We start from the raw sequence: 13738 nt of genomic DNA, 5'->3' as shown, positions 1-13738 counted from the left end.
CATGTTGGTGAAGTCATGGCATGTGTGTCCCAGTGGCATGGAGGAGGCTGCTCTGTTCCCCCTCACCACAGCACCTGAGGACATTTTCACATGCCCCACTCCTCTGTCCAGCCACCCAATGCAAACATTTCGTCCCTCCACTGTCTGAAGTAATATGAGCAGCTCACAGGCAGTTTTAAGTTGTAGTTTGGGCACAAGATCTCTAAAAGTTTTGCTAACACTGTCAGCCCCTTCAAATGATCCTCATGCCATGGACTCAAAGCCTACTGTGAGCTTTAGATCTGAACAAAATCCCCAAGATGAACTCTAGCCAATCAGGTCAGATTTTCCCATCTACCAGGGTGATGAAGAAAGCTAGGTACAGCTAAGTCCTGGTTAGTGTCAATAAAGCCTCCCTGGAAGTAGTTGCATTATTTAAATTCACAGTATTTGAAGTTAAAATTATATAATATATAGTCATTGATTCCAACCCAATGTAAATATGCAGTATAAATTCTAATAATGTGGCCACTTCAGGGAATTTGATATTAGCACTCATTCAGGCTTAGAAAATAAAGAAGTGGATATAAAAATGTTTTTTTTTTAAAAATGGAACAACATACATGATATTAGGAACAGTAAAATAAACAGAACCAAGAGAACATTATCTATAGCAACAGAAATATTGTTTGAAGAATAACTTGTGAATGTCCACCTCCAGAGAAAGAACTGATAAACAGAAACATGCAAGACATAGTTTTATATGTACAGTTTGGGGGAGGGAGGAGGCGGTGTCAAATGACATTGTCTCTAGTTCAGGGAGGAAAAGAAGAAAGATACCTGGGAACCTTGATATAGCAAACAAACAAAAAATAATTTTTTTAAGTTGCAGGGAAAAAAAAGAAGAGGGTGTAAAGGAAAAGGAAGAAATGCTCTGGACACAACCACTTGTGGAAAAAACTTTCTGGCTACCTAACATTGAACAGTTTTCTGGGAGGGCCCAAGTGAGAGGGGCGGAATTAGTCTTGGTATCCGGACCATCCATCCTCTCTCTCCCTGCAGGTAGATTGGTGAATGGATAAAAGAAAGATCATGGATTCTTTTTGTCCTCCCAGTACCATCATGATCTCCACAGCCTAGCAAAGGAATGCTATTATAGTTTTGCTTCCCTAGAAGTTTGCCCTTTTCCCTACTCTTCCTCTCCACTCCTAATGCATCTTTAAAAACTGAATCTGGAAAGATGTTAACTACTAAAATCTGAATCTGGCTTCCATTCAAAACTAAATTTCTTCCTTCTTCCAGTTATTTTAAATAGTCTTTCAAGTAGCTAAATAAAAGAGGAGTTGGTTACAAATTCCTTGAACATACACAGGCAAAAGGTGAGTGAGAATGGGGGGGGGGGGAGAAGGAGAAAAAGAGAAGCAGATACTGTAGCGGCCTACTAATCTTTGTTTCACAATCTCACTGCCTTGAAAGAGAACATTAAGATATCTTTTACTCTTCGACCTGGCTTCCCAGAGAGAGGGAGCAACAAATGAAAGGCTCCTTTGTATCTCTGTATTGTAACTACAGAGGACATGAAAAGATTTTATGGACATAACTATGTTAAAAAAAAAAAGTGAAGGGTGGGATGGGACAATGTAGCTCTAAAGGAATCTCACAATTAACTACTGTTCACCTGCTTGTCTGCAGCATCTTTTAAAAATGATTATAGGGGGCAGCTGGGTAGCTCAGTGGATTGAGAGCCAGGCCTAGAGATGGGAGGTCCTAGGTTCAAGTCCGGCCTCGGACACTTCCCAGCTGTGTGACCCTGGACAGGTCCCTTGACCCCATTGCCCACCCTTACCACTCTTCCACCTATGAGACAATACACTGAAGTACAAGGGTTTAAAAAAAATTATTATAATTTTGATTTTAACCCATTGTGTGCAATCAAATTCCTTTCTTTGGTCATGAATGGCTAAATAAACATACTCATAGAGTCAGGTCTTAGCTGGCCTAATTCATGGTGAGGTCTGAAGATCTTAAAAAGGGGGCCAAGTGTAGGATATTCATCCTGGAGCTCTTCTGACCAGTTCTCATGAAGGTCGGTCAGATATGAAATGTGTTTAAAGAGAGGAACACTGCATCTTTGACCCTGGAGTTGGAATAAGGCATCTCCTGTTAGTGATGGTGAAGGCCCACTTACTTTTCTTCTGATTTCTGTATGTACTGTTAGCATTACACACTTTGTTCTTTAAAAAAAAAAAAAAAACTTATCTTCCAACTTAGAAGCTATTCTGTATATTTGTTCCAAGGCAGAAAAATGGTAAGGACTAGACTATAGGGGGCTTAAGGGTTAAGTGACTTCCCCAGGGTCACACAATTAAAAAGTATCTGAGGTCATATTTGATCCCTGAACCTCCTATGTCTAGGCCCGGCTCTCAATCTACAGAGCCACCTAGCTGCGCCTCACACTTTGTTCTGAAACCTTTGGTTAGCTAGCTAGCCTTACTCTGTTGAGCAAAGTGAATTGATCTACCTCACAGACTTATTGGGAAGAAAATATTTTGAGAACCTTAAAGTGATACATAAGAATGAGTTATTATAAATGTGACCTTTGATAGGAAGGCCTGATGATGATAATGATGAGATGACAATGATGAAGATAATGATAATACAAGTCCTGCCTTTAGCAGATGTTAGCTATATGACTATTGGCAAGTAACTTGACTTTAGCCTTTCTGTCTCTCTTTGTATCCCCAGCCCTTCAAATAATGCCAGGTCCATGATGGTGGTGATGACTTAACCTGTCACTACCCTAAGGAATTCTGCCTATAAATTGCAGAGGAGTTGCTGAGCTACCTTAATGGAAGCAGTTTCCACACTGGAAGTTCTCCACAATAATGGAATCATATGTTGGAATCAGTAACAGCTCACATTTTTACGGTGCTCTAAGGTTTCTCAAAAACTTTGTTCATAGCAGTCCTGTTAGGTAGGATAGATATTATCTTCATTTTACATATGAGAGAATTAAAGTGTCAAGAAGTCAGGTGAATTAGACACGTCACACAGATAGTAAAGTATTGGAACCAAAATTTGAAACTGGGTGTTTTTGTTCTAAATTTCAAACCTAGTATATTAGAGGAGCCTTCATTGTTAGAAATGCCAGAAATATTCTCATTCAGTATGAGCTGCTTCTTTCTCAACTAATCCCTTCAACCTGGATTGACATTGCCCCTGAGGGACATCTTTCTTCCCTTTTCTTCACTGTATAGTATTCATCTGCTTGAGTTTCATTTATTTTCTTTCTTTCTTTTTTAAAACCCTTACCTTCAATCTATGTATTGGTTCTAAGGCAGAAGAGCAGAAAGGATTAGGCAATGGGGGTTAAGTGATAGGGTCACTCAACTAGGGAGTGTCTGAGGTCAGATTTGAGCCAAGGACCTCCCTTCTTTAGGTGTGGCTCTCAATCCACTGAGCCACCTAGCTTGATAGCACCCCCTTTCTTTCTTTTTTCTTGGTCCATTTCTTGGTTGGACCTTCCATCTCTATAAGCTTGGCATTCTGTGCACTGAACCACCCAACTGTCTCTGTGTTTCATTCATTTTCAATAGGTTAAAATTAGTAGATGAAAAAAGATTGTGCTCATAAGTTACAAGCAAAGTATACCCAACTATTACCACCCCAAAAAAAATTCCTTTAAAAAAGATTTTTAAAAGAAAGTATTCTTTTTCCTTTATTCTCTCCAAATATTTCTTGTCCCTGAGAAGACTAGGAGAAAAATGTGTGCATAGTACATTTTAGTAAATTAGTAGTTTTCTGAACTGTATGTCTCACATGTGCCTAGAGTATTTTCCCATGTGCAAATTTTATTGAAATATGTTAAAAATTACAGATTTTCCTAGTCAAAAAATTTTATCTGCCAATGTTTTGTTTCAAGATGGCAGACTGCAGTATAGACCAAAAACAAGGTATATTTTGATCCCCTGTCATCATGTACAGAATTTGTTCAACAATAACAGCTAGTAGCTAGTATTTATATAGTGTTTTAAGGTTGCAAAGAGCTTTGCAAATGTTATCACATTTGTTCAAAATAAGTCAATGCCTTGGAGAGTTGGTGAAACAAGTACATATAGATGCAAAATGTATTTGATTTAAAACAGTCTTTGCTTGGTTTCATCAGTTTAGTTATGTTTAATGATATCCTATCATTTCAATTCCATTGTCCAAGTAAGGACTAATTCCAGACTTCCATTTATGTAGGGGAAATAAGTGAACATAATAAAGAAAATCAAAATACTCACTCTGACCCCGAGTTTTTGTCATTCTGGTGGAAGACTACTTTTCTCATACGTCTTGTACAAGTATCTCTAGCCAGCACATCCTGACCTGGCTAAATGGGCAAAATGTTCTATTTAGAGAAACTAATTCTTTTTCTTTCTCTGCCAAAAGCCACAAACTTTTGGCCCTCAACCTCCTCCCCATTACCAAAAAAGGGAGAAAGGAAAAGAGTTTAAGGCACAATTATATTGTGGGAGAGCCTTGGTTTCTCTAAGTCTAACCTATTAAAAAATTGACTCTTTGACATAATAAATAAGTGGTATATTGTGGGAAGGACACAGGCCTTGGATTAGAATACCAGCTCTGTCACATAGGAGATGAATCTAGTTAGTCAATCTCTTTCTGAGCCTGCATTTTCTCATCATTAAAATAAGGACGATTATATTCATTCTCCCCATCTCTCAAGGCTCCTATGAAGACAGAATTAGACGATGAAGAGGAAATCAACTTATAAACTGAAAAGCACTCTAAAAATGTATTATAAGTAACAATAATAAACTTCAGATTTAGTATTTGAGTCTCAGGCCCTTAGACTCACATGTTCATTTTAACAGCAAATTTAAAAGCAAAATTACCAGACTATAAAAATTTGCATCACAAAACAAAGAGGCATGATATTATCAGACCACTAGCAAATAGGCAGTACGGAATAATGGGAAAAACAGGAGATTGGGAAAGCTGGATTGAATTTTACTTCTGCTACCTACTTCCTGTGTGAGCTTGGGTGAGTAAATTCACCACTTTGGCCCTTCATTTCCTGGTCTCTAAAATGAGTGAACAGGATTAGATTATCTTTAATGTTCCCTAAAATGAGAATTATATCCAGTAATTGCATAGGAGTTTGAGACCATCATTTCACCAGCAGAGGGCATCTCTTTGTGTCTGTTTAAACTTTGAAAATAGAATGTCTCAAAGGAAAAGGCCCTCAAAACCTTTTTTGTGTGTGTGTGATTGTTGTCTTTTAATTAGTAAGCCACCCTCTACCCCCATAACTTGTTTTTCATGATGCTAGGCATGGATTGTATTAATTAATGGTCATACTAGCAGGTCATTCGTTTCTTTCAATATGAGTTTATGGTTTTTAGTCCCTTTCAGGATATTTTAGATTCACTTTGATCAAAGGATATTTGTAGGATTAATGACATTTTTGAGTGAAACCCTAATTCCTAAAGAATCACAATCTTTATCAGTTTCTTATGAAAGCCAACAAATTTTTAAAACTATTAAATGAAAAGAAAAACGTATTTGGTCTATTTTATAGTTTTGCTTTTCCACTATAGAATTTAGGTACTTCATGTTAATATCAAAGTCCTATTGCTATTGGTCTCATTAGACGGATTGTCTGCAGAATTCACAAGTTCAGCATCTTGACAAACCCTATCTACCATTCTTTCCCTAATATTAGTGCTTTTTTCTGATGTCTCTATTTCCGTTAATGATGACACCATTGACCCAGTCACTCTGGCCTATCATCCTCTCTCTAAACCCAGCCCACTGCCTGCTGAGTTGGAGTCAAGAGTCTATCTTTTGCTCATTTACTCATCAGACCAGCATCCTTTCTTTCAAAGGCTCATGTCCCACTGTGGTTATTTCCACTTTCCTTTACACCCTCTGATTTCAACTGTGGTGAAAGCCAACATTTCCCATCCCAGTTTTAGAGACTTAGGATTCACTTTCTTGAACTTCATCAAGTCAGTAGCAGAGCAAGAGTTGATATGAATTAACCGAGTGCCATGTTATACCACTCTAGCTCTCCTGGTTTGCATAATTTCCAAAAGACAATAACAATGGCTCTATCTCTTCTTTATGCATGCCGACTAATGTTTTCTATTCTAGTGCTCTTGTGCTTAACTTTAAAATGTGTGTATTTTGCCTTTTGGCAGTGAGTTAGATACCAAAGAATTGAGTTTTGGTCCCATCTGTTCCCCTCCCTTATCAAGACTAATTAATTAATCAATTTGTGGCTCTTCTTCCAGTACATCTTCCATTTGGTTCAACTTGCACCTTCACTGAAGAAACACAACAGCTTTGTTCTTGTAGAACTCCAAGGAGAGCTTGGTATGGATTGGGGTAGAGAAGTTATCTTAAAAATGGGCCCCAGCAATGTTTCCCAGAAGAGTTTGTGTTGTTGCCACTCAATAGGGGGGATGAGTGATTACAATCCACCTATGCCCCTCACCTTTCTGAGACACCAAACTGCTGAGAGAACAAACAATCCCATTGGAAAAGCAATCCAAGGAGGGAGAAATGCTAACCTTTGTTTAAAAAAAAAGACTGGAGAATGAAGCATAAGGAGCAGGACTATGCAGTAGGCTGGAAAGGGTCCAAAGAGCACCAGTGTTTTTGCCTGTGTTTGGAGCCAAAACCAAAATGAAATCACAAACTCCAGCACCAGGGCTAAGCAGGAAGAAAGTTTGCTTTTTGAAACCTAAAACTTACTTGGTTTGATGGAAGAGGCCCTGAGTTTGCTGTGTGCTCCACTTGTAAAAGCAAACCCTATGATAATTTTCCCACACCGAAAATGATGTGCTCCTTTGATCACTAGAGTTTAAATTTTCTGAGTGGGATAGCTATGACTTCTCTGACTTTCATCTGATTATATGTATATCATTATTACTGATATAGCACTGATGTTAAATATAGATCTGTTATGGCTTTGATGTCTTTTGTATTATGTCAACATACTACATTCATACAAAGTCCCATTTGAACATTAACTCGGGAAATATGAAATTGAGGATTTTCCTGGATTCACACCTGTACTGCAGAGAATAGTAGCAATCACAAAATAAATATCGATTGATGTGGCTAAGTTAAATCAAGCTATATTAGTATTTGAGAGTTTATAAAAGCCTTCTTCCAAAGAGTACACAGTGATTGATAGACATCTCTCCATTTCCCAGGATGCTTAGGTAATGGGTAAATATTAAGAACCCCATTTCATAGATAAGAAGACACTGAGTATGTGAATAGTAGAGCTGAGCATAATAGCAAAAGACTTTCTGATTCTTAGCTTAGTTCTTCTTTTATGAGGTCATATGTCTTTAAAAACCTTAAGACTTTTTAGTATGGCATTTTTGGGGGAGAGGGAGTATCTGTATGTAAAGCTATCACTACATGTGATAGTATCTGATAGACTTTTAAGTGATTTTTCTAGTGGAAAAGGATATTTCAAAAGGTCACTTACTTAGGTGGTTCAGTGGATTGAGAGCCAGACCTACATGTGGGAGGTCCTGGATTCAAATGTGACTTTAAGTTACTCAGGAAGGTAAAAGTTTGAAGCTTGAAAGCCTTTTTTTTTTAACCCTTACCTTCTATATTAGAATCACTACTTTATATTGGTTTCAAGGCAGAAGAGCAGTAAGGGCTAGTTAATGGGGATTAAGTAAGTTGCCCAGGGTCACACAGCTAGGAAGCGTCTGAGGCCAGATTTGAACCTAAGACCTCCCATCTCTGGTCCTGGCTCTCAATCTACTGAGCCACCCAGCTTCCCCCTTTGAAAGGCTTTTAATCTTTTACATATTTGTATTTTTTTACCCTATTCTTAAATCAAGTTGTAGCACAAAGCAGCTAGGTAACACAATCGATAGAGTGCTGTGCCTAGAGTCAGTAAAAATGATCTTCTTGAGTTCAAATCTAGCCTTTGATCTTTTTTTTTTTTTTTAGAACCATTACCGTCCATCTTGGAATCAATATTTTGTATTTGTTCCAAGGCAGAAGAGCTGTAAAGGCTAGGCAATAGGGGGTTAAGTGACTTGTCCAGGGTCACACACAGCTGGGAAGTGTCTGAGACTATATTTGAACCTAGGACCTCCCATCTCTAGGGCTGGCTCTCAATCTACTGAGCTACCTAGCTGTCCCCATCCAGCCTTTGATCTTACTAGCTGTGTGACTCTAGCCATTTAGCCTCAGATTCCTCATCTGGAAAATGAGCTTTAAAAAAAGGGCAAGCTACTCTAGTATCTTTGCCAAGAAAACCTCAAATGGGGTCATAAAGAGTTGAACATTATTTTAAAATAACTGAACAAAGATACAGAGGATTAGAGTAAGTGACCTTTTTTTTCCCCCTTTTTCACCCTTACCTTCCATCTTGGAATCAAGGCATTAGGGAGTTAAGTGACTTGCCCAGGGTAGCTAGGAATTGTCTAAGATCAAATTTGAACCCAAGACTTCCTGTCTCAAGGCCTGATTCTCAGTACATTGAGTCATGGAAGTGAACCCTACCCTTTCCTAGCTGACTTTCAATGCTTACTTTTATGTGAGAGTTCTTTCATAACATAAAAAAGAATAGACTTTGTACATCATTCATGAGCAAATGAAGATGCATGCATTCTTAACTAGTACTATGGGTATTTAATCTGTAGCATAAATAGGAAAGCCAGTAGGAAAGTACAATAACATTTAAACAGGAAAGGAGACTCAGTGCAAAGAGAAAGGGTGTCCCTCAATTGGGGAATGGCTGAACAAATTGTGATATATGATGGTGATGTTACTGATGCAGAGTGAAATGAGCAGAACCAGGAGAATGTTCTATATAGAAAGTAAAACATAGTGGAACAATCCAATGTAATGGACTATGCTACTAGCATCAATGCAACACGCCAGGACACTCCTGAAGGACTTATGTAAAAGAATGTTATCCACATTGAGAGAAAGAACTTTGGGAGTAGAAATGCAAAAGCAAAACAATTGACATCACTTATCACATGTACGTATGGGTATGTGATTTGAGGTTTAGACCTTAAAAAACCACTCTGTAGCAAAAATGAATAATATGGAAATAGGTGTCAAGTGACAACATTTGTACAACCCAATGGAATGGTTTGTCGGCTCTGGGAGTGGGGAGGGAAGACGGGAAGGAAAGAAAATGAATCATGTAAACTTGGGAAAATATTTTTTAAAAAAGAAAGGAAAAAAGAAAAGCTAAAAAAAGGGGGGACTCAGATTTTGAAATGAGTTCTCAACAATTTTCTTTTAGTATGATATTTTATAGCACTTTAAATGTTGCAAAGCTTCTTGTATACAGTATCTCATTTAAGGGTTCGCCAAACACTGTAGGGATAGGTAATGCAAGTATTACTGCTCCCATTTTGCAGATGAGGAATCTAAGGTCTAAAGAGATTAAATGATTTTCTCAATGCCAGTCCAGCTAATAAGTGTCAGAGATAATATTTGAACCCAGGGCCTCCTGACTCCAAGTCCAGCACTCTAATATAGATGATTGATAGATAGATAGATAGATAGATAGATAGATAGATAGATAGATAGATAGATAGATAAAGATTTTTTNATAGATAGATAGATAGATAGATAGATAGATAGATAGATAGATAGATATAGAAAGATTTTTTTAATTATTTAGCTATTCAATTTTTTCTTCCTCCCACCTGTCCCCCAATCATTTGAAAGAAATAAAGAATCTCTGTATCCTGTAATTATAGTCAAAGAGAACATACCTCACATTGTTCATATCCAAAAATACATTTCTTTTTCTGTCTGTGATCTCTGTCATAAGATAGGGAGCATTCTTCTTTAATCAGTCCTCTGGAATCATGGTTGATTAGCACTCTAATGCCTTTCAAAGTTGCTCATTTAGTGATGTTTCAGTATAAATTGTTCTTCTGCTTCTACACATTTCACTCTGCATCTGTTCGTACAAGTTTTTCCATGTGTCTTCAAAACCATCTTTCCCCTTATTACTTAGAGCACAATACATTACATTCGTATACCACAATTTGTTCAGCCATCCTCAATTGATAAAAGCACATCCTTGTATCTATTTTCCAAAAAAGCCCTTCAAGTATTTATCAGTTTCCCTTTTAATCATCCTTGCCAATCTAATAAGTATAAAGTAGAACCTCAAAATTACTTTATATTTCTCTAATTATTAGTAATTTGGAGGATTTTTCCCCCTTTGGCTATAGATAGCATGGGCTTCTCTCATGATCATTACCCATTCATATCCTTTTAATTAAAAAAAATTCCTTTACCTTCTATTGGTTCCAAGGTAGAAGAGCAGTAAGGGCCAAGATAGGGGGCTAAGTGACTTGCCAGACACAGAGCTTGGAAGTGTCTGAGGCCAGATTTGAACCTAAGACCGCCTGTCTTTAGACTTGGCTCTCAGTCCACTGAGCTACACAGCTGCCTCCACCCATTTATATCTTTAGACTATTCTGTCAGGCTGATATATTGGCTAGTATTGTCAAAATATCAGATATGACAATGTCTCTAAAACATTCAGAGTTTTCCCTTTGGTAACAAGGACCAGAAGAATAAGGGCACTTTGAGATTTTGAAATGGATGTGTTCTCTTCCTCCTCCTCATGTAATGAATCCAGGATTCCAGTGCCTAAATTCAGGAGCACCTGGCCAAGCACATTGAAGTGACAAAGTTCCAAGAAGGAGCTTATCACTTGTGGCCACTGGGTGAAAGGCATCCCTCATCTATGATGGGAGTTATAGCTTCCATCTGCTCCCTAATGTAAAAAACATGTGTAGGCCACTGTGTTACCAAGCTACATAAACTCTGGACTTTCAGACTTGCTGACATATCGGAGCTGGGGCCATCAGGCTGTCTGTCATTCAACAATTACTTCATTATACAAATAACCCTTCGGAGGGTGGTCTCGGTGTCCCGATTTGTGGTGAGATGGTGTTGACACACTTCTTTGCCTTGGAACTATCTTTTAGGCTCTGTTCAGGGGGAGATGATATAGAGGCGTTTAGAATATTTAATCATTATGGTTTTTTGAAGTTCGTACAATGTACCCATTATGAGAAACCTCTGGGCACTGTCACAACCAAATACACATCATTAATTCTTGGATTCTCCCCAAAGTCTCCTGTCTCCCTCCACCTTGTTCAGGCAAATCTAATAATACTTTGTGCTTGGATAGCAACTTTCACCAGAAGATCTTGACACTTTATAAGCTTGTATTTATCTATGTGCTTATATGCCTGTCTTTGTGGAATGATGCATATTTATGTACTTTTGTTCATCCTGTGGTTTTATCCTGAAATAAGGAAAATTTTGGCTCTTTGAATGTTGCCTTTGGACAACATCTAGACATTTAAGGTATAGACTTGGACTTAGATCGGCATAATTAATAGATATCCTTTCACTGAGTGCTTCAGTGCAAGATTTCAGAAGTCCTCTTAAAGAAGAAGGAAGGTTCCCTTTGCTAACTTTATACTTTTAAACACAGGACATCTGAGGTTCTCTGGGAATTTCAGCAATGTAAAAACAAAAATTGTCGAGAATTTTATTTTTAAAAACTCTGTCTAGTACATTTGGATAAAAGAATTGTCCTTTTAAAAATTAATTTGGTCTCCCCCAGAAAAACACAAGAGAGAAAAGAGACAAGGAGTGGGTACAGGTGGCGATTGATGTCTGCAACAATACCAAAAGCAGTTGAAAAGGAAAAAAATAAATCACCAATTCAAGCCTTTTGGTCTCTATGTAATTGAGCTGATCTTTCTCCCATGAAAGTTGTATACTTGAAAGAGTTCTAATGGAAAAATGGACTTGAGTCCCAGTCCTGATTTTTACTACCCATATGACCTTTGGCTTTATCTAAGCCTCAGTTTCCTCATCTGCAAAATGAAGTAACCCCATGGTTACTGGACTGGACAACAGCTGAGGTTAGAGCTCTAAATTTATGACTGAAAATCTATTGAATGTGATGGCTCTTGTCTGTAATCTCTGCTACTGAAAGAGGCTGAAGCTAGTCACATCTTTACTAAGTCCAACACAGTTATGTTAAGTGTACCAGAACAGAGGGCAATCAGGGAGGGACAAACCAGCCTAGACCAGAAAAATGGGGCAGATTAAAGTCTTTATGCCAATCATTATAGCGATCAGTTGGTAAGTGACCTCTACAGTTGCCTCTTACATGAACTAGTCTTAAAAAGAAATTGTGATCCATTGATCATAACACCTTTGGTATCAGTTTGCCATGTCCTCAGTCTCTCATATATCTGCTCACATGGGAGGTTGGGGTTAGGTGGTGCAGTGGATGGAGTTCTGGGCCTGGAGTCAGGAGGACCTGAGTTCAAATCTAGTTTCAGATACTCATTAGCATGTGACCCTACGCAAGTCACTTTTTGCTTGCCTCAGTTTCCTCATCTATAAAATGAGTTGGAGAAAGAAATGGTAAACCCCTCCAGTATCTTTGCCAAGAAAACACCAAATAGGGCCACAGAGTCAGACATGACTAATCAACTAAGCAACATATGTGAGAGGGAATCAAGGATTCCCCTCAATGCCAGCATACATCTAGATATCTTTCAGGTTTACATCATCATTATGGTTACATGGTTGAAAGCTGAAAGCCATTTAGAATACTGGATTTCAAATAGGTGCAGCCAGTGTCCCGTGGGAATCCTTGATTTCCCTGTCCAATCTAGCCAGTATGAGTGCTGTGGTTATTTACTTTGGAGCAGCCTTTTATCTAAGGTAATTGCAACCATGGACAGTTTAATGCAGTGAAAGCTGATCACCTCAGTAAAGTGACCTGCCCAAGGGAATGGAGAGTAAAGAAGTGAAGCCACAGCCAAAGAGAGAGAGAGAGCCTGAGAAGCACAATGGGAATGGCATTCTGCAGGATAAGGCTCCACTCAAATGAAGAATGGACATTCTGAGCTTATGTGAATGAAACTTTGAAAATTCCTGGGATAGGTTGAAGAGAGGGGAAAGGGTTCAATGTGATTGAGGTTGAAAAAGTGAGAGGAACATCAAACATCATTTCTTGCTCATAGGGAATATAGACACTTTGAGGACAAAAATCACTTTTACCTTCCTGCTGTTTCTCTTCTGGAGAATCTGGAGACTGGGTTTGCTGTGAGCCCTTTGTCAAAAATAGAAAAGACCTTTCTCTGGGGCAGCTAGGTAGCACAATGGACAAACACCCCTTAGCTGTGTGATCCTGGACAAGTCATTTAACTATGATTGCCTAGCTTTTGCCACTATCTTAGAATTGATATTAAGATGGAAGGTAAGGGTTTTTTTTTTTTTAAAGAAAGGAAGAAGGAAGGAGCAGCTAAGTGGCTCAGTGGATAGAGAGCCAGCCTGGAGATGGGAAGTCCTGGGTTCAAATATGACCTCAGATACTTCCTAGCAGTGTAACAAATCACTTAACCCCAATTGCCTAGTCCTTAATACTCTTCTGCCCTGAAGCAGATACTTTGTATAGAATATGAGACCGAAGGAGAGGGGGGGGGGATGGAGAGAGAGAGAGAGAGAGAGAGAGAGACAGAGACAGAGACAGAGACAGAGACAGAGACAGAGACAGAGAGAGACAGAGAGAGAGAGAGAGAGAGAGAGAGAGAGAGAGAGAGAGAGAGAGAGAGAGAGAAAAGAAGAAGAAGAAGAAGAAGAAGAAGAAGAAGAAGAAGAAGAAGAAGAAGAAGAAGAAGAAGAAGAAGAAGAAGAAGAAGAA

The 13738-nt window shown here is 38.5% G+C and overlaps 1 protein-coding gene across 5 annotated transcripts in view; it reads left to right on the top strand.

The window, feature by feature from the left end:
* NHS (NHS actin remodeling regulator) overlaps positions 1-13738 on the top strand; it is a 449929-nt gene that overhangs the window by 270126 nt on the left and 166065 nt on the right. For 2 of the 5 annotated variants that reach the window (XM_044670339.1, XM_044670335.1), the window contains exon 4: positions 311-341. The exons of the other annotated variants lie outside the window; for them this stretch is intronic. In XM_044670339.1, coding sequence (XP_044526274.1) covers positions 311-341 — 31 coding nt within the window. The remainder of the gene's footprint in view (positions 1-310; positions 342-13738) is intronic. 5 annotated transcript variants of the gene reach the window in all.

The sequence above is a fragment of the Gracilinanus agilis genome, chromosome 3 (assembly GCF_016433145.1).
Source record: "Gracilinanus agilis isolate LMUSP501 chromosome 3, AgileGrace, whole genome shotgun sequence".
In the NCBI taxonomy this organism is placed as follows: Eukaryota; Metazoa; Chordata; class Mammalia; order Didelphimorphia; family Didelphidae; genus Gracilinanus; species Gracilinanus agilis.
The sequence above is the reverse complement of the archived record's forward strand: the minus strand, read 5'-3'. Positions and strand labels throughout refer to the sequence as shown.